This window comes from Papilio polytes, unplaced genomic scaffold (assembly GCF_000836215.1).
Source record: "Papilio polytes unplaced genomic scaffold, Ppol_1.0 DF822067.1, whole genome shotgun sequence".
Taxonomy (NCBI): domain Eukaryota; kingdom Metazoa; phylum Arthropoda; class Insecta; order Lepidoptera; family Papilionidae; genus Papilio; species Papilio polytes.
In genome coordinates this window covers 9,472,065-9,494,235 of record NW_013527137.1, presented here as the reverse complement: position 1 = coordinate 9,494,235, position 22,171 = coordinate 9,472,065, and the positions used below count along the sequence as shown (strand labels likewise).

Genomic DNA, 22,171 nt, shown 5'->3' with positions numbered 1-22,171 from the left:
AATTTAATATATTTTCATTAAATTGATGAAATTGAATAAAAAAAAATTATACAAATTAATAAATGATTTTTTTAATTTCATAAGACGAAAATGCAATTCTCACAAACTGCGAGCTTTGTATCGCAAATGACTTATTTAATTACAACGCTGAGAAACAGTTTCGCGAAACTGACATTTTAAGTGCAATACTAATTTTCCTTTACGTTTAGTTGCAGTTTCACTAATATCTTAATATCTTTTTCAACAAACATTTTTTAAAATCTAAGTGGATTAGTGTTAGAATGTTTTTACATTAGTATGTAGTAATTTATAAGTTAACCTAGTTCGCCTGCGACTCCGTTCGAGTTGAATTAAATTAAAAAAAAAAAGTAAGTAGCCTATGTGTTCTTTCAGACTATGCCAAATTTCATCGAGATCCTTTCAGCAGTTTAGGCTACAAATATCCATCCATCCAATAGTAAGAATAAGATTTATTTAGGTATCAACTTAAAATTGTTTTTATTGATTTATAGCCAACGGTCGATGAGTCAATGTTAAATCTTTACACTTTATTCTATAAAAGCCTTAGAATTATATTTAGGAAAAAAGAAGTTTTCATTTATCATGTTAAGTGGAGCAGCTTTGTTGTCTTGCAATATGTCTCTCGGGGGAACATTTCAGGGATTTTAAATATTAAATTGTCAGACATTTGTAGTAATTTATTATTATATTGACTTTCTAATTGTGTAAAAATATTATTTCATGACTTCGGTTTATAACTACTTAGCTTAAGTTATGTTTCACGAATTATTTTGATTAACCGATTGTTTAGAACTTTGAATAACAACAAAAATTAATGATTATGATTCTGAATAACACCTTTTTTATGAACCTCAAAACACGGGTTAAGGTTCAAAAAAGTTGTCGGATTGGACGAGCGGTTTGTAGAATTCAATCCGAAAGTAGATCAAGTACATTAACAGAGATTAACCAATTGATTTTATAATAACTCAACGCATTATTTCACCATTCAAAGACAACTGTCATCTGTCATTCTAACGTCGTCTTGACATCTATCATGCACGATGCACATTCAGCCAGTACTCATAATTATTAGTTGCCAGTTACTTTAATCGTTCAAAAAGTATCAATAATTTCTATCGTTCAAATAGTTCTAAAGTTCCCAGAGAAGTTTATTACTAACCTTAGTGTTAGTGAATCTGCACTAAGGGACTGGTTAAATGAGAATAACCCTGTTGTCAATTAAAGTTAGTTCACATAAAATGAAAATACAACAATGAAATGCATCACGAACTACCGGTCGATCTGGTTTTGTAGAGGCATGAACAAACAGTAGCGACCACATACGTAATTACAAAGTTAATTTAAACCGCGATCTGTAGCGAGGCAAAACTGCAATGGATATTTATTGTTGATTGTTGTTTAAAATAAACGACTTCCTTACAAGTACCAACGTAAACAGCATCCATTATTTAATTTAATTGCGTATATCACAATGTGACCACACCGCACGTAAAAATTGTAATCTAGATTATTTATAAAACAAATTGTAGTCGATTATAGCTAAATACATCATCAAATTGCCTTCATCATACACAGTATATACAGCTATTCCATACATCTATATCCTCATCAACATGCCCTAATCCCTACAAAAGGTCGGCACAGTATGTTACGCTCTTCCATACATTTCTATCAGTCGTCATATCTGAATTCACTCCCTTCTTAAGCATATCCTCTTTCACACAATCTATATATACTTTCTTATCTTCCTCTATCTTAGTAGTCATCTATATTTTAATACAACTAATTACCATTATTAGGCCTACAATATTTATTATTACTGAGAATATTCCTTTAATAAACTAACCAAGATTAATCCGAAATCTAATATGTAATATGATAAGCTTCAGTTGGATCGTTTATTATTATAACTAAGCCAAATCCTTTGTCCCGTTGTCTTATTGTCTATTTATATTTCCACGGCCCTTGTTCAGCTTATTGTCCCGAAATGATAAGGGTGAACGTTAACTGCATTTATAACAGAAACTATTTTGGCAGGTTGAGTACCAGTTTCGCATAGCTTAGGTCATACGATCCACTCTGAGCTTGCTGCCCATTGTTGTCAATTTGTTTTACTTAGCTTATAACAAAACAGTTTTCTCAATTTTGTGACAACAGTAAACATATTTTTTTAATTCGTTTTTTATTTTATTTATTAAAGAGTATTGTATAGTTTAGTAGTTTTAATACGAAAGACATACGAAGCATAAAGCATTGGTAATCTACTTGACCGCATTTTCAGAAATAAGATTTTTACGTGTCAATTTAATTAGTTTTTATAATGTTACTTGAAAAGTTTTATAGGCACATTAGTTATTAAGAATTTAATGTGTCTTAAGACAAATTACAGTTACTGGAAATACAACTTTTATATATTTCATTAAATTTACATACGGTTATGTTACAAAGGGATACAACGCAAACCTAAATTGCGCGCGTAAACATCGACCAGCTGTGAAAATTGCAGATATAAATTTCTGGACAGCTATTTGCGTTGGGAGAAATATAAGTCTCGCAAAATGTCGTATGAAAGTGTTATTTTTATTAACGGCTAAAAAACATTAGAAGCATGACTTAGGATTCGATAGGATTAAAATTAACAAAACATTTTCGATTTGTTCGTCCTTTTTAAATTAACTATAGTAAGTGTGCACGTGCAGAGTAATAAGACAATAATTATTTACTCATTGGCCAGTGTCATTTCTATAAATATGTACTTACATACAACAATATTTACTATAATATGAAATTAATTTCTAGTCTATATTTAGGCAGCTTTATTAATCCTATAAATAAAGTGAGATATTTTATTCTGTCTTATATCTTTCTCTTGCTAATATTTCAAATTCGAGAGTTTAGATGGAGGGACGTTTGTTCAAGTTTTTAGCCTAAATGGCTTAACGGATCTCTATTAAATTTAAGACGTAGTCTGGTAGAACACATATGCTACTTGTGTGATCCTTGTTTTCTATTTCGACGCGAACGGTGTCGCGGGCGAAAGCTAGTATAAAATAAAAACAAAAAGCAGACTATGAATAAGTGAACAAAGGCAATTACAAAGAAGGCTAAGACAATTCCGCTTTCTTCATAAAGCGTCCAATTTCGAAACGAAGAGCTTATGAGAAAGTAATGAAAGAGTTTTTGTTAAGACCCTTGTTTGTCTTTTCTTAAATAATAAAACTTAATCAAATTACGGAATTATTTCTTCACAATATTAAGATTAAAACCTAATTCAATTTGTGGTTTTCGATTTTAATTAACTAAGTAAAGTAAAGATTTTATATAATAAATAGGAATCTGATATAGTGCGTTATCATTTTTTAAATTCTGCTTATAATTTAAGTAAAAAAAAATTAAACGGACAACACAAATTAAAAATGTTCCATATTTCCGAAAATGATTTATAAAATGTAAAAGGATATGAAAAAAATATTCCTTCGTCAACTTTTCTCTGATATATGTTAGTCTGCGTGAGAAATAGCCCACAATACACTTCACCATCTGGCACTGTATTAACATTAATCAAATTGAGTTATAGTCAGCCAGGCCTAGAGGAATTAAAAATAACACAATATCACATATAAGTTCAGTATAAGAAATTTACACTAAGGTATTCCTTAAGTAACTATGGTATTTTTTTTATAATATAAGGTGGCAAACGAGCAAGCGGCCACCTGAATCCACCGAAATGCCTATAAACAACCGCAATTGCAGATGCTTTGCCTACCCTTAATTGACGGAGGAGGAGACGCACATAAAGAGGACATTTCTCCTTCTCATGCGTCTCCTCCACCGTCAAATCCACTTTTCCTTCCCATCCTTTCCTATTAAGATATAGGGGAAAGGGTAAGGGACTAAAATTAGGCCTCCAGCACCACACTCATCAGACGAAACGCGAAATTGCTTCCACTTCACGCCTGTTTTTTGTGTGGTCGTGGTATTACACCGCGCGAGCCTGCCTTTTCGAGCGAAGAAGTTAAAGAGGGCTCTACCACTGTTAAGACTCACTGGACAGTTGAGTTTACTTTTAAATTAGCGTTGCAATAGAACGTCGCCTTCATCTCAACATTTTAGTGTACCTCCGCATCCGCGTCCGCATTTTTTTGTGTTTAGGTTTTTTACGTTGATTTACAATTGAAGATAAATGAAAATCGACTTGTCACTTTTTCAGTAAATTTTTCAACTTCCATCAAAGTACTTTACCTCCACATCCGCCTCCGTTGAAAAGCCTTCATTACAACCGACGAAACGACACAACAGTTGAAATCATCGTCACCGAAACGACAGTTGAAATCATAGTTAAACAGTTAGAAATGCTAAAGTTAGAGAGTTTAAACACAGTTGTTATTGAACTTTTAGGTCCTTTCTTAGTCCATTACCAGCTGCGAGGATTCTAGAAGTACTTTACTAACAAGAGGATTCATATTCATAGTTAATGTTAAGCACTTACAAGACTAGAACTCAAGTTTTAGGTTATGATTTATTAAACATGTTACTGCTCTGACAAATGTTCATGAGTTTAAAATAAACGAGACTACAAAACTAGAACTAGGTTAGGTATAAAGCTTGTCAACTAAATTAGCTCTTTGACTTGAAGTTAAAAAAATACCTTGTGAACTAATTAACAAGGTCAGTCTAGAGCCCATCAAGGATATTGCTGCTATTTTTACTATTGTTAAATTAGAATAGTATGTTTCTAAAATAGCTAAGCTATGTTTATTGTTAGTTGTTGTACTTATTCCAAGTTATGAGAAAATGTTAGCTATTATCTCAGTAAATGTCTATATTAATTGAATTTTAAACGTAGATTGCATCAGCGATAATTATTTTCTAGTCCAACGGGTTGAGCGAAATGCAATGTTGCCTTTTAATGGCTTTTCTTAACAACGTCACTAAACTTTTATTACTTTGACCTCCATTTTCCGAACGCAAAGTTTACTAATTAATTGAAATCGTAGTTATGAAGATCCTCCATTAAGAAAAGATGATATTTTAAAGATATTTAAGTCAATAACATCCATCGAATGAAAATGATAATATAAGTAAAGCAAATAGGGGAAAGGAGCAAAATCTAGTAGGTATAGTAGCAAAGCAAAGTTGCTACAGTAACAGTATTGTTATTCAATGTCAAAAGCCTTCGTTGTTTGCGTTTGAATTTCGACATTTGTTATTGAAAGTATTACAAATATAAACAATGAAATATACCAATACTAATATTATACATGTGAAAGTTTAGAAGATGGATGGATGGATGTTTGTTAGAGTTTGTATTCTAAACTGCTGGACGGATCTCGATTAAATTTGGCATACATGTAGATGATTGTCTGGAGGAACACGTAGGATATTCACTTTTGTTTTTTTTTTTCAAATTCACGCGGACGGAGTCGCGGGCGAAATCTAGGATGTATACAAATAAATATTTAATGGTCATAGTACTTTAGGCTTTAAGAATAAAGACAGGAATGATCTAAATGAAAATAAGTGAAATGTCACATAAGTTAGTAAAACGCCTAGCAGTTCACTTCCATTAGTATAAGTGCCCGTCTGGTTGTGGCTTAATGTACCGTTTGAGCTCTTAAATGGATGTGGACCACAAGCCTACATACGAATTTTACCATTTTCTTTACTCTATTATTTTACTACTAACTTTTGCAATTTCGCAAGCGTGAAATTAAAAAATATAACCTATGTTACTCACTGATAACTGATATATTTTTTTTTAAATCGGCCCAGTAGTTTTTTAGTATAGATAAACGACGTTTAGTTTATAATAAAAAAAATTGTTACAACTGTATGAGTAATCAAGGATCAAGGTATTAGATAGAGGTACATCAGGATAGAAGAGAATTTGTAAGAATAGAATAGAAAGTTGACACGATTTATGGAAATTACTGAAATGACAAGTGCTAGTTTTGGAAGACACTAGCTCAGGTTTTTCCCATTACGCTGATCGGAAAGTCAATTGACCCAATGGGATTTTTTTTTCTATCAATCGGCGGGCAGATCAGTCCAACGGGAAACGGGAGAGAAGAGGCAGAAAGTAAATGATCATACATTAATTAACGTTTAATTACTGAATCGACACCGATGCAAAAAGTTCATACACGTTAACAACGATAAACGGCCTTAATTAAAAGCACAATAAATCATGTGCAATGCAGTTTCCACGCAGTAAATTGTGAAATACGCTACTCCTGTCCTTATCAGCAGTCTATAAAAGTGTAGCATTTCACTTATTTTTTTGTACTAAAAATTTTAATGTATACAATTTTTGCTAAAGGCGTTCTGATATATCCTATAAACAAAGGCCGGAGTAACAGTTTGATGATATTTAGTTTATTTTTTTTAAAGTTACCTCTTAGTGCACGATGTACACACGATGTACACGCAAGATGTACACACTAAAGCACACCTTTACAGGCGTAAATGCTATGTTTTTCTAGTAAGTCCATATCTATGCTCCATCCATATTGTATAGAGGAAAGATTAGTATTCTTGTGTGTAGTGAAATATTCAATAACTACTGGTTTGACTTTCAAAATTCTTCCACCTTTAGAAAGGTAATTTATCTGTGAGTAACATAAGCTATGCTTTTCTATATTTTTCAATTTTACGCGGATGTAGTCGCGAGCAACAGCTAGTACAGCATAATTAAAAAGATTATTATTTTACAAGACTCTCCTGAATAGTTTTCAAATTGTACAATGGCCCTTGTTCACAAGAGCTATAGATTTGAAGGTATATAAATGAATGTATATGTCCTCTTATCAACGCTTCCTCAGCACCGCATCAATTTATTCGACAGAAGATCTACTATCTTACTTCAATCACTATTGAACCATAAATTTTGTTCCTTAGTGTCTTCTATCTACATTATTTTAATTAAAAATGTCCTTAGTATGTTTTCTTAATAATTGCATTGAATGGAAACATTTCTATTAAAATTGATTATATAACTTCCAACTAATTACAATACGAAATAAAAAAGTTTGTTTTTTTAATACAAAAAATAATTGAAGCTCACGCGTCAACAAACGGTATTTACCTCGAAGGGCGCTTAGCCGTGCTTCTATTTTCCTTTTAAACACAACACAGGTAGACCTAAAAGGATTTTCGGATTACGAAATAATGAGAACGCTTGAGTTTACTTTATTCAAAAGGATTTTCATATTAAATAACGTAAAAGTAGTATAGTTTGGACCAAAAAATGTTTAACGAAACAGAGTTTTTGGTTCTTAAATAAATAGAATAATGTGAAATGTAACATCCTTCTGTTGCCTCAATTCGCCATTTGGGATCCCTATACAATATTTTTCGATAAATATAGAGCAAGCATGTACACTTATATCTAAATCTTTATTTATTTAGTAATCAGTTAATCAGATTTATTTTGAACTTTATTAATATAAAGACAATCGAAAAATAAATAACTAGGTGAATTCCCACCCTAAAGTAGAATTTCTAGTTGGATGTCATAGCTTGAAAAATGTACAGGGATTTAAAAAAAAATCAAATTTCCGTCCAATTGAAACTTCGTGCTTGCTACGTGAGAAAAGTCAAGTATTTTACTGATTTCTCTGTACATTTCGGGTATACTGTTTTTTTATACGAAAATGTATATTAAACCATGATTTTAGATGTTACACTTAACGTAAAAAAACATCTTCATCTATACTAATATTATAAAGAGGAAAGATTTGTATTTTTGTATGTATTGAAATAAGTCAAAAACTACTGGGCCGATTTTTAATTCTTAAATTCTTGCACCATTAAAAAGCTATGTTATCGGTGAGTAACGTAGGCTATACTTTTTGCTATTTTTATATAAAACTAGCTATTCCCGTGCGGCTTTATCCGCATGAAATAATGATAATTTAATTTTATTGTTTACATTTGTCAAACTATCAATAGCAAATGTCAAAATAACATGACATGACAAACGTTGTCAATCTTGCTTCCTTGATGTTGGCAGCAACTTCCGGTCTCTCTCCCACATTAGGGTTCTTATCCAAACTATTTACCCCTTAAGATTAATGGCGTGCAAATATGTAGCCTAAAGCGTGATGTATGTGTAGGGCTTTTGATTAAAAAAAAAAATTATTAAAAAATATGCTGTAAGTGCTGACATCTTAGGCAACAAAGAAGTGTGTGTTTACGCTTTATTGTAATAGTGTAGATAAAATGATAATTGGATTAACACATAATATAATATTGAATTGTTTATTCCAACTTAACGTTCACATTTCGTAGTCCATTGAGACTCAATTAATACCTACTCCTGAGTCTATTAATAGCAAACACAACGACGTCGTAAATATTTACAGGCGAGTTCAGACCGTTATCAAGTGGAGCCACCGCAGCTTAGGCAATGATCTGTCTCCAACACGCTTCTAGTTTCAGATACTTAGAATATATTAGGGTTATTACTATAAATAGACAATTATGGAATTCTAGGTACCAGATTTAGCTTCTGGTTAGTACAAAAATTAACCGAGAAATGCCTTAGATATGTAATATTTAGATATTATTAAGTTACTGATTTCATTTTAAATTCCGACAAAAAAAGATATTTAAGATTGATGAAAAGCATGCATTTTAAATTCAAGAAAATTGCAATAAGAAAAAGCCGGAGGGAATTCACTAACGTCCAACTATAGAATTGTACGAGAACATCGTTCAAAAACCTCTTCTCTTAACTGTGAGCGCCTTTTGTTTATTTTTTTCTTTCTTTTGTTTTCATTAATTTAAATTACCGTCACGGTTACCGTTTCTTCTATGTTTTAAGTGTAGTTAATAGGATTGTTAAGTAAAGATTTTATTTTTACTAAACTATTTAGGGAGAAATTTAATTCACGATTCAAAGAAAGGAATAAGAATAAAATTGAAAAAGACCTTTATGTGGGAAAAGGATCTGTCAGATCAATGTTAGAGGCCTTTGTGCATTTTAATTGTGACATTTGCGATTGAAAATTAGACAAATGTAATAATTAAAATAAAGTTATCATAATTTTATGCGGACGAAGCCGCACGGGTACAGCTAGTCCTAAATAAAAAACTAAAAAAAAGAGAAACGCATTATCTTCTCTACCATTTCTTTGCCTTAAAATGAAAGCTTTGAGTGCAACTTTTATGTATTTAAATCTTTTCTTTTAAGTGAAGAAAAAAGCAGCAACAAATGCTTGAAGCTACGTATCGAACGTAAGTCTGCGGTCCGGCGCCATTTACTCGCTTAAACGACACAATAATTTACAGCCCGACGCCCGTTTACACTAATGGAACAAAGTTTTACTGCACTTTGAGAACGGTTGGCCAAACAAAATACCGTGACGTTTGTTACTTTTAAAATTTTGAATAAACCTACTAATATAATCTACTTAAAATATAGTTTTCGTACCATGATTGGATTGTTTAAACTCCCGATATTTCAGCACATTGCATGCGCCATGTTCACGGGCTAAACGAAGAAACCCGTATCTTACAAACATTATGTTTGTAAAAACCACGACAGTTATACCCACTTAATTTTTTAATTACAAGTAATGATTGTAAAATAATATCACGGCAGCTTGTAATCACGGCATACTTACGGTGAAGGCAAGCATCGTGATGCAACCTCCGCATATTTGAGAAGAAATTCAAAGATATTTGTGAACCAACATGGAGTAGACCAGCTTTGTTAAGAAAGGCCTTGTCCCTAACTTAGAGTAGGCTCCGAGACTCCTAGTAGGCAAGTGATGACAATGAACCTAATATGTTACACTTGTCTTATTTCTGTAAAAATAAAACATAAAGATAAAAATACGAATCATTCTGCTTACAACTTCGTTTACCTAATATATCACTGTAATACAAATCTAAAAGCTTTACCCAATATTGTACACAAAAATATATCTCACTCAATAGCAAAAAAAACGTTTGTAAGCTTACCTTCAATCCGTAAAGCCTTTTAATACTCTACTACCTGTCAAACCTTTTTCATATACTATTTGCTTCCTGTTAATGGACCTAAGAAAACTATTTTCATCTTAGGGTACAAAATACATTGCATTTTGTAATGTTCTTCATTTGTTTTTATACATAAGAGAGCGGGCGCACATCTTTGACTAAACTATCGCACAACCGTTGTGCGATTGTCGATTATTTCGTAGCAAATTCAACTGTTTAGTTGCACAACTAAAAATTGAGTAGTGTACACACTTACATATAAGCTCATAGAAATCAAAGTAAGACTAAACAGTTGTGCGATAGTTTAGTTTCAGATGTGCGCACGCTCTTAGCTGTGGTGTCTTTAAACTTTTATGAAAAAATATTAGTTATGTTTCACAAAAACCATATAAATACTGCGTTGGGTCAGGATGTACCATATACATCTACAAAAAATTTCATTGCCTAAGTAGTACACTGCATTCAATGCTACGGCTTTCGGTAGCACTGCTACGACATCGTAGCACCATTAACTTAGATAATGTAACGAAATGAAAAGCTTCGCGCATATGAAACCACAAAAGTTATAAATTACAGCATTACATTACGTTGAAACATTTTCCCTGTATATGAAATAAGAATTTTTCATTAGCAACGAAATGAAGGCACAGACAGAATTTAAATTAGAATATACATTACAAAACAAGACTTAGCTATACTACACAAGGCTTTAGAACAGAAAATAAACACACTGTTGTTAGTTCAACACTTGTACAATTAATTTAGATAATTAAAAAATCCTACAAAAACATGTTAAGCTATTTGTAAATTAGATGCAAATTTTACACTTTTGAGAACTTTTTGTAATGTTTCATTGATATTATAGTTTAAATAACAGTTTTTTACTTAGAATGTAACTTATTAATGAAATTAAATTTATTTCTATCTTACTTTGCCATTTTATTTTAGACTGAATTATTTTGTACTAATTTTCACCTGTGACTCCATCCGCGTGGAATTAACAAAACAAAAGTGACCTATATGTTCTTCCAGATTATCCGCTACATCTATTCCGAATTTCATCGTTATTCATTTAGTTGTGTAGGCTACAAACTCTAACAAACATCCATCCATTTAAGCTTTCGCATTTATATTACTACTAAGATATTATTAAAGTAAGGTATTGCTCTGTATTCAAAGAAATAATTGTAAAAGTTACTATAACTTCAAATAGAAACGTAGCCTTTGAAGGTATGAAATTAACGTCTTCTCAAATACACGTAGAGAATAGTTATATGTCGAATACAAAGTAAACTTGGAAATTTGAAACGCTTGTTACGTAAGTAGCCTCCACTCTACGTTTCCTGAATAAAGGGTTTTATTGTAACTTTTAATTACTGATAATATTTAACTTGAATGAAAAACATTAACTATTTTTTGTCGCTTAATCTATACTATTATAATAAAGCGTCAACACACACTTCTTTGTTGCCTAAGATCACAACAATTACAGCATGTTTTTGAATAAATCTTTTTTTAATAAAAAGCCCTACACTTACGTCACGCTTTAGGCTATATATTTTCACGCCATTAAACTAAGGGGGTAAATATTTTAGATAAAAACCGTAATGTGGGAAAGAGACCATAAGTTGCTGCCAACATTAAGAAAGTAAGATTGCTATTTTGTCATTTGCTAATGATTATTTCACAAATGTAAACAATAAAAAAATCATAATTTCATGCGGATGAAGCCGCACGGGAACAGCTAGTATAAAAATAAAATGTTAGCTATTTTACTTAGGAGTTTGTTAGAGTTTGTAAACTAAAATGATGAACGGATATCGATAAAATAGGGCGTAAATGTAAAGGGTAGCCTAGAATAACATATTGGCTACTTTTGATTTTTTTTATTCCACGTAGACGGAGTCGGGGGCAAAAATAGTAAAAAATAATTTTAGAACATTTACTTTAATAGAACACAATAAATATTTATGTCTGTTATACGATAATTATAACTATGCTCGAGAGGTTATCCCGCGAAATGCTTTTAGAATATTTAAGCAACATTCCGCCCACGTAAGTGTAAGTTAAAACATTAATGTTAAACACTATGAGGCTTAGGGCCTGTCCCACCAAATTGTAAAGTGTCTGATAACAATACAACGTGTAAAATATGTGATGGAAATGTCAGGTTTTGTTACCTTTTCTGTCAGTGACGTCATTTTCATATCTGAGCCTCTATTAGCCAGTAGTGGGACAGGCCCTAAGTGTTCATTGCATATTTTACAATAGGAAAATAATCCCAAGTTCAAATTAGAATTGTTGGAAAATTAGCTACATATAGAGATGTTCCTTTGTTAATTACTGGTGTTTTTAACGCATTTTTTAGGTGATGTATATGATGATCATTCGTTTTTTGGATAGTAAATAATTTGTTTATTCATGACAACTTACAGCAATATGTGGTTAGTATAACGTAATATATAGAGGTGACTTCCTGTAATATTCTCACAATAATTAAGGTAAGAAATTTTGTACATTCCAAAAAATTATTTCAACTTTAGGAAAAGGTTTTGCTATATTTAGATAAACCGACGTCGGTTAGGTAAACCGCAACGGAAGTGCGCCCGAGCGCGGGCCTTACAACTAAGAGACCTTTTCACATCTTGAAATCATTCAACTGAAAATCCACGAATTTGGTTTGTTACGTAATTGTTAATCACCACTCAGTAACGTTTTAGAATCATTTAATCCTTTCGACTTACTAAAGTTATTAAAGCCACGATATATTTCGGAAAAGTAGACCGGCCGAATACTGAAACGTACACTTTGCTTTATAAGCGCTGGTTACGATCGAACAGTTGTTAAAATTTTAATGGACTTTGGTGTTAAGCGTGGCTTACCATTGAAGTCGTTTCACCAATCGGCAGATAGTAATTTAACCATTATTTTGATTGATAGAATACCGACTTGTAATTGATTTCGAAAGACTTATTATTAAAATAATAGAAGTGCTAAATACAATTTGACAACTATTTTAGAAACTGGATTATATTAAGTAGATATATATATTAATAGATTACAAAAAAATACAAACTTAAGTGTTATAAATTATACTAATTACATGTAAGAAATTTTCTGTAAAAACCTTCGACCCATTAAAGAAATTATTGTTACGTCATCTTAATCTGTCAGTGCTCTCTAATAAATTGCTTAACGTAGATGACTCGCAGATTTGAGGCAATTTAATGCTTAAAGAAATTAGTTTTAGATTTACTATGAAATGTTTAGAACATTCACATCAACACCTGATAATTTTGACAATCATTACCAACTTAAGATGAAAACAAGATAATAGTCATTCGAACTCAGCCAATAGTCACTAAAGAAATTCCTTAGACTACTTTAATTATGGTAAATCTACACTAAAAAACCTTTAAAACTATCTTTTACCCGCGACTTTTCACAGGATAAAAAATAAACTTTTTCTAGTAATGAATATAGCCTATGTTAGAGTTCATATGACCTTGTCATTATAAAAAGAATTTTAAAATCGGACCAGTAGTTTTTAAGTTTATAAATTAGTCTTGATTAGAACTAGAAACTACAACAAAGGTTAATAATTTGGATGTAGTCCTTTAAACAATTATTCAAGCTCATATTAAAAGGGAGACCAAATAAACAAATCTTGTTTTACAATGAAACAGTCCCAAATGCTTCATTACTCCAACAACGAGTAGCTTTCCTAGAGATAAAGTACGTGAAACTGGGTTTTATTACTAAATCCAACTTTTCGTATACACAGGATAAAGCTTGCAACGACAGTAGTAGGTTTGATTATTTATATAGTTGACAAAATTTTTTGTGTAAAATATGACCACAACAGTTTTGACTTAAAAAATAGTGTTCGTCTTTGCTACTTCATAATTACGATCTCTGTGGGAAATCTCTAAATAAATAGACATCTTATGAACAAATATATAAAATTATGTATTGAAAAGTAGTAAATATACGCGAAGGTAATAACAGCGTGCTAAAAATTGAAAATGAATATTTCAGTGAAAACCTTACCGATAAGAGCTTTCATATGACGCACTTTGTTACCAGACACATTGTTCGGGACGATAAGCTCTTTAAGCACATATCCCCACGCAACAATGGAAATGCATTATACTGAGTATATTCGATATATCTAAATATTTATTATGTATATTTTTAAAGTAGATTTCATGGGAACGATGAGAGTTACGATATCATAATGTATATTTTTTTGTAGCTACCAATTTATCATGTAAATTTTTTGCGGCAATAGATGGCGCTATTCTTATAAAATGTTTTAGAGTTATCGTTTTAGTATACCAATTTTATAAGGGCTGTTACTATAATGGATATCTTAAGAATTAAGTGTATTTGTGTGCATTTATAAAATTTTATAATATCGCATATCTATAAAATTCGTCTATACATAATTCCGTGTAACCATTGACGGGGATATAAATATTTACAAACTAGGTGAAGCATTTTCCTGAGACTTCTCGACAGTAAAAATATGTACGTAACATTTTCTTTATTTTCTCCAATCATTGTTTACTGTATCAGAAAAAGAAAATTTATATAGTGCCAACGTAAAAAAATGTCTAACATTTCCTTCCCCAAAAATATCTCTACACAAAACGCCTGAGGTCAAACAATTCCACCGTGTTTACTGGTGAAGAATTAAATGAAAATATTGCGTAGCTCTTCTGCAAATTTTGATAGCAGAAATGTCGTTTAATTATTTCCATACCGAACACTTTTTATCTAAAGCAATTTTAATTTTGTTAAAAATAAAACATTAATAAAATAAATTCTTGAATTAATAAATTTGCACAATTAAAAAACATGTCTGGTATAAAAGTAATAAATATAAAAATGAACTTAGAAATAGTAGTTGAAATTTGAAACTTTGTATTATTAAAGCTTGTTGACGTTTTTAGTATTTTTTTGTCCAATTTTGTGTTACTGGTAACAATCTTAAAGTTACACTTCCAAAAAGATACAGTTTATCCATGTTTATATTCATTCTGATACAACGAGCTATCTTTTTAGAAAAATATCAAAATGAAGCTTCAAATACTGTTCTCATATTTTTGCCTCGAACTTTCATTGCTTTCATAGCCTCGAGAAATTTATGTAACTAGTTTTGTTTGTTTTGTTTATTTTCACACAAAAAATCTTATCAGTAACTCCAGAGAAACATTGGTCGTCAGGTTCAATAATGTTTGTTACAAAAAAGTCGAGCATTATTTTATCTACATCAATTTCCATGTTATTTCCCACGAGGAATTGCTCGCAGTAAGCCACACCGAATTATTTGGGCATGCATAACATGACATCGTATTTGCCTACACGTGAGGAGGTCAGAATGATAACACATTTTTATCGCCTTGGCATATTTCCCAGGATAGAAGCAAATTACATAATTTTCACCTAAAAAAAAAATTGCTCCAAATTTCTAGTATGTTCTGTTACAGAGTGTTACATCAAATTACGAACAGCGCCACCTAGATAAGAGGACAGAACTTTCTCTGTTTCCCTGGTTTCATCCCATCGCCCTCTATTATTCAGTTCTAACAGATTTCTACTACTACTCTAGATAACATTTTAACAGCGCCATCTAGTACTAAATTTCCGCCACAAAGCTACTCTGAGTTTAGAAATGACGCCATCTATGAAAGCAACAAGAGCTAAAATATGAAAACAATTCGGTGAATGCTGAAACATTGAAAATTACTTTTTCCGAGCCGTTTAGATAATGTGGGTGTGTTATTTCTTCGACAGATGGCGCCTAAACAAAAACATTTTATTGATATACTTGAGGTATGTTAATAAATCACAGTACTTTAAAATACCATTCCTCACATTATGTTTTTGATGTCTCCAGAATTCGTTTAGAATGTTTCCCTTGATTTATCAAATTAATTTTATCAAATGTTGAATACGAGTACGAGATATTCATCATTCTTTTGTTTTACAGAACTAATTGTATTTTATTTAGGACACATGATGTTAACTAACAAAATATCAACTCGGCATATTATTGAAATTTTAACTGGATATTGTAATTCCGAAAGGTTATAATTAATTTTGTCCATACACGCCAACTCAAGCCAAGCATTTAACGTCAATTGAGATTGTATTCAAGAATTTATTTGACTACACGTTGATTTTTTTTTTTATTTTAGATACCAATTTTATTTAGAAAATCAATTATTGATCCGACATTTGTTACCTAGCTATTTAAAACATTTGGCTATAATAGCTACGTAAAAATCTGAGTTTGACTGCGTGGCACATATACTTATATATAAAAGAAAGGCAAAGATTATTACAATTTTTAGTACTCCAAGATAGTTTGAATATAAAAATGTTTTCATATTATGAAGGTTATTGGTCCTCAACCGCTGTCACGTTCATAAAATCAAACGCTCGTCTAAATTTCATCAGCGTTACGTAAACTCTCGTAGTCATACGAAAGTTACGTCACGTTAAGTGTCCCGTCCTATGTGTGCAAGAACCGCCATATGCATGTGGATCAATTAGCTAAAATACCTTTGGTTTATATCTAGTATGAGTATTTGGCTTTTTGCCGCTCTCGTATCGCTGAATATTTTGTTTGTAATTAGAAATTATATTTTGAATTACTAGTTTTATTATTTTATTTTAATTAATATTATTTTTGTTACAAGTAAAACGTGGTACTCTCATGATGTTTTTTGTGTCACTACTTATCCTAAACTAGCTGTTGCTCGCGACTTCGTTCAAATGCAATTGAAAAAAGCCTATGTTACTCAGTAATAACGTAGCTTTCTAATGGTCAAAGAATTTTTGAGATCGGCCCAGTAGTTTTTGAGTTATTTATTCATAGAAAAATCTTTCCTCTTTATAATAAGTCCTAAACTAACCAAGTGAAGGATGAAAGTTGTGTAGTTTTTAAAGATGCTTACTAAATATTATAATAATCTTCAACGACCTTAAATTCGTCTCAAAACAGACAAATAGTACTGCAATTGATATTTACATTGTAAATACACACAAAGTTATACAAACTTGCGAGGACAGCTTCATAAAGAGACGAGTTGAAGCGGTCTACGAATAGTTTGTATGTTACATAGAATATCTTACAGTACTGTCCGCATAACTTTGAACATTCTAAATTGTTAGTAAAGTTTTATACGTCTCAAGATAAACATGATTTGTTTATTATTATATTTTTATTATCTTTACAGTGGTAGTACCCGCTTTAACATCTTAGCACTGCAGGGCCGGCACGCCCGGTGTAATACCACGACCACACAGAAGACAGGCGTGAAATGGAAGCAATTCCGTGTTTCTTCTAATGAGTGTGGTGCCGGAGGCCTAATTTAAGTCCCTTTCTCTTTACCACCCTCTTCTTTTAAGGAGAGGATGGGAGGGGAAGTGGATTTGACGGAGGAGGAGATGCATAGGAAGGGCAAACATCCTCTGTATGTGCGTCTTCTACTCTGTTGAATAAGGGTAGGCAACGCATCTGCAATTGCGGATGTCTATGGGCAGCGGTCGCTTCGCCATTTTGGCGGATTCAGGTGGCCGCTTGCTCGTTTGCCACTTTATGTTATAAAAAAATAACATAAAATGTAATTGACAATATCTTTACTAATTGATATTATATAAAAATGTATTTTTATATGTATTGAAATAACTCAAAAACTAATTTTTAAAATTCTTGCACAGTTAAAAAGTTATTTTGTCTATGATTAACATAGGCTATGTATTTTTAATTATTTCTTAATTTAACGTGGACGAAGTCGTGAGCAACAGGAAGTGTCTTATAAGTTCGTAGCTTCGTAGCACATCTCTCGCGCTACGATCATACATCTACGGCATTTACTACATTTCTTTTTTCATTACTTATATGTAGGTTAATTATATATACGTGTCATATATGTATTATTTCATACTATGCAGTGATGGCTAAGTCTAAAAGAGATTCTTATACTGTCGATAGGTAACCTTTAATGTTCACTGTCGAAAAAACTTATACAAAAACACATCATATAAATTTTCTCATACAATTTTTTTTGCCAGTAGAATGCCAGTTAAGTACAACGTTATATTGCCAAAACAAATTGTCACTAAGGACAATTTGTTCTTTGATATCGTAGCTGTACACAAATTATACGTGTCACAAGATGTCGCTGGGGACGCGGTATGGTACCGCATGCGGCAATTACACGTCGTCAAATGTTTTACTTGGTTTTCAGAATTGTTATTTTTTAAACAAAGAATTTTGGCTACCGCACATATTGACATGAACATTTAAGGTGTTGGTAGGATATTTTATTAATCTATACTATTATAATAAGCGTAAACACACACTTCTTTGTTGTCTAAGATGTCAGCAATTACAGCATGTTTTTACATAATTCTTTTTTAATAAAAATCCCAACACTTACGTCACGCTTTAGGCTATATATTTTTACGCCATTAAACTTAGGGGGTAAATATTTTGGATAAAAACCCCAATGTGGGAATGAGACCATAAGTTGCTGCCAAAATCAAGGAAGCAAGGTTGCTATGGTATGTCATTTTGACATTTGCAATTGATAATTTGACACATGTAAACAATAAAATTAAATTTTCATAATTTTATGCAGATGAAGTCGCACGAAAACAGCTAGTGGATAATAAAGACTGATAATGATGAAATATTCATTGTACGTATCGAAATTCGCAATCGCACGGTGACTTACATAAGTACAAGATAATATACTAAGTTTGAAAGATATTTTTTTCTTTTCCGCGTTTTAAACCAAAGTTTGAAAGATCCAAAGACCTGGTTTGAGTTAAGTTCCAGGACGTTATATGTCGTAAAATGTTTTTTAATGTAAGATTTTATGAACCATTACAGTTTTATTTTCAGTATCAACAAATATCGTTTCATACCTGACTTTAATGCGATTTAAGTCATAGTTTAATATCCTCGATGTAATATATAAAAACTATATATTACCAACAATAAATTTTATTATTGCCATCTGTTGCTTTTCCCGTAAGAAAACTTTGCTATTAAACAAGGCAGGGGCTTAAATTCGAACTACAATATATTAATCGTTAACACTTATATTATATTTGTACAACAACAACAAGTGGTAGCTATATTAAATGGATTCGAACAAAACACAATCAATATCCATTACTAAGTACATTAGGTACTTTTCCACATATTCAAGTACCTATGACTCACATTTTCAACAATCAAAAAAATAATCAAACGAAATGATACCTTAATGTAAATGAATACGAGTTAAAATTAAATCGACATTAAACAAAATGACTGTTGGAAATTTATTATAGCAATTATTTAGTCCGGACCTTCGGCAAAAGTCCACCTTAATTACGAAAGTACAGTTTAATCGTTTACGGAATTTCTGATATGTCGTTTAATTTGCTACATAATGATATTTAAAACAGGTCCCTAAGGAATGGTTGGATAGGAGCTAATAATGATTTAAACAATTTTAAAAATATTCACAATTCTCGGATAAACTATAATAAGCTTTTGAAAAACCGATATTATTTTTTCCTAATGATAAATAGTGTATAATGTATAATCAGTTCAATACTTTTTATTATAACGATGAGTTATTTATTAATTAACTAGCTATTCCCGTGCGGCTTCACCCGCATGTAAATGTAAAATATTTTTATTTTTTATTGTATACATTTGTCAAATTCTCATTTGCAAATGTCAAAATTACCGTCACCATAATAGCTTTGCTCCCTAAATGTTGACAGCTTGTAGTTTGTCGTCCCCTTCCCACATGATGTTTTTTTTTTCTATTTGTTTGCCATCGAAGTATAATAGCGTAAAAATATATAGCCTAAAGCGTGTCGTAAGTTTAGGTCTTATTATTTAAAAAAGAATTGTTCAAAAATATGCTGTGATTGCTGTCATCCTACGCCACGAAGTAGTGTATGTTTACGCTTTATTATATTAGTATATATGATAAATATTGTTACGTGTAAATATTCTTTGATAATTAGCTTTTTAATTTGTGACATGTTATATAATTTTGATACTCTTTGGATATAAAAACTGTCAGCGGTTACCAGGGGAACGTTGGTTGTTAAGTCAGGGGGAGGAATGAATAAAAATATAACTAACCTGGAATAAATCGTTTTAATTCGCAACAATATTAATTAATAATAAGTTTTGAAATCATAATCTAATTAATAAATACCAGTAAATTTCTAATATAATTTCATTTCATAACAAATTTCAATACGTTATGCACTACTCGTAGAATCAAATTAGCAAGATTAAAGTTAGTTCTTCTCAGTCGTTGAGAATGGGCCAGCGGCGGGGTATCAATCGATTAGGTTGCCATAGCAACCGCACAGACACGGCAAAAGTGCTAAGCTCTGCTTCCTATATCGAATTTCGTTTCACAGAATGTTCTTCGCTAGAAATGTGAGTTAAAATGTTTTCTTTTTTTAAATTACACGATAATGGTTTAATAATGTTTTTATTTCACAGTTTGATTGTTAGATTACGTTATCATTCCACAAAACGTAAAAAGAGACTTATAAAATTTTAAATTCATGTTTTATCTTTGATTTTATATGTAACTAGCTTTCGCTAGCGACTCCGTCCGCGTGGAATTAAAAAACTAAGTATCCTATGTGTTCTTCCAGAGCATGCTCTACATCTATGGCAATTTTCACCGAGATCCCTTCAACAGTTTAGGCCACAAATTCTAACTAACATCCATCCTTTCATCTATTCAATTAAACTTTCGCAAGAGTTTTTGAATAAAATTTATACCAAAGAGTATCTATTATAAATGTGTTACAGTAAAATTATATAAAAATAATAACTCTACATCGCACTAACGCACGTTAACCTACTAAGGTTGCGTGTAAGCTAAACACGCTACTCTGTCATCGATTTACAATTTTCATATTTTAATCACGTTTAGTGGTTGTGGTAAGCGTTATATCTAAACCGCAAAACCTAAATGTTGAAAACTTCAATGAATTTAAAATAGTTCGTTCTAAATTATTTTTGTAGTTAAATTAAAAATAATGATCATCGAATTATTTTTTTTTATAATATAAGGTGGCAATCGAGCAAGCGGCCACCCGAATCCACCGAAATGGAAAGCGACCGCTGCCCATAAACATCCGCAATTGCAGATGCGTTGCCTACCCTTGAAGGAGGAGGAGACACACATAAAGAGGACATTTCCCCTTCCGATGCATCTCCTCCACCGTCAAATCCACTTTTCCTTCCCATCCTTTACTCTCAAGAAAAGGGTGGAAAGGAAAAGGGACCAAAATTAGGCCTCCGGCACCACACTCATCAGACGAAACGTGGAATTGCTTCCACTTCACGCCTGTTTTCTGTGTGGTCGTGGTATTTCACCGGGCGAGCCGGCCCATTCGTGCAAAGATGTCACAGCGGGATCTACCACTGTTAAAATTAAATATCTCTCCCTTTGAAAACTAGCTTTGGATCACGACTTCGTCTGCGTGAAATTATAAAAAAATATATAGCCGATGTTACTCAGAGATAATGTATCTTTCCAATGGTAAAATAATTTTTTAATATTGGTAAAGCAGTTTTAAAGTTTTAGTATATTACTCGTTGACTGGTATTGAATAGATTCTAACGAGATAAAATTCTGCATAACTGTTCCGACGTGTGTTCGCGTTTCGACCAACGAACTGGAAATTGCAATTACATCTCTAGGTCAAGGATATTGGTCGTTTAAATATTTATTACAATGAATAAAACATTGTACATTAGAAAATACTGATATATTATTGTTTACTTGTTTTGGACTTTTAAAATATGATTATTCTTTTATCTGATTATGTTTTGGCAAACATCCCATTCTTCATGTTTGTGGCCATGTTAAAAATGTTATGTTTTCGCTTTTGCTCGCGACTCCGTCTGCGTGGAGTTAAAAAAAATACATGAGTAAGTTTCCTTTGTATTCTTCCATTCTAGGATCTACATTCTTCGAAATCTATTTAGCAGTTTAGGCGGCAAACACTAACAACCACTTATCTATCCGTCTAAACATTCGCAATCATAATATTAGTACGATTACCTAGAAATATAGTTAGTTAAACGTTTTAATCAATCAGTCATGTGATA

The 22,171-nt window shown here is 31.7% G+C and overlaps 2 protein-coding genes across 2 annotated transcripts in view; both read left to right on the top strand.

Annotated features, from left to right (window-relative positions):
- LOC106106938 overlaps positions 1-4,460 on the top strand; it is a 22,150-nt gene extending 17,690 nt beyond the window's left edge. Inside the window, exon 2 of the mRNA XM_013287596.1 lies at positions 4,235-4,460. Within this exon, the coding sequence (XP_013143050.1) occupies positions 4,235-4,460 (226 nt within the window). The remainder of the gene's footprint in view (positions 1-4,234) is intronic.
- LOC106107203 (synaptotagmin-7) overlaps positions 1-22,171 on the top strand; it is a 163,936-nt gene that overhangs the window by 66,707 nt on the left and 75,058 nt on the right. The gene's annotated exons all lie outside the window — the stretch shown is intronic.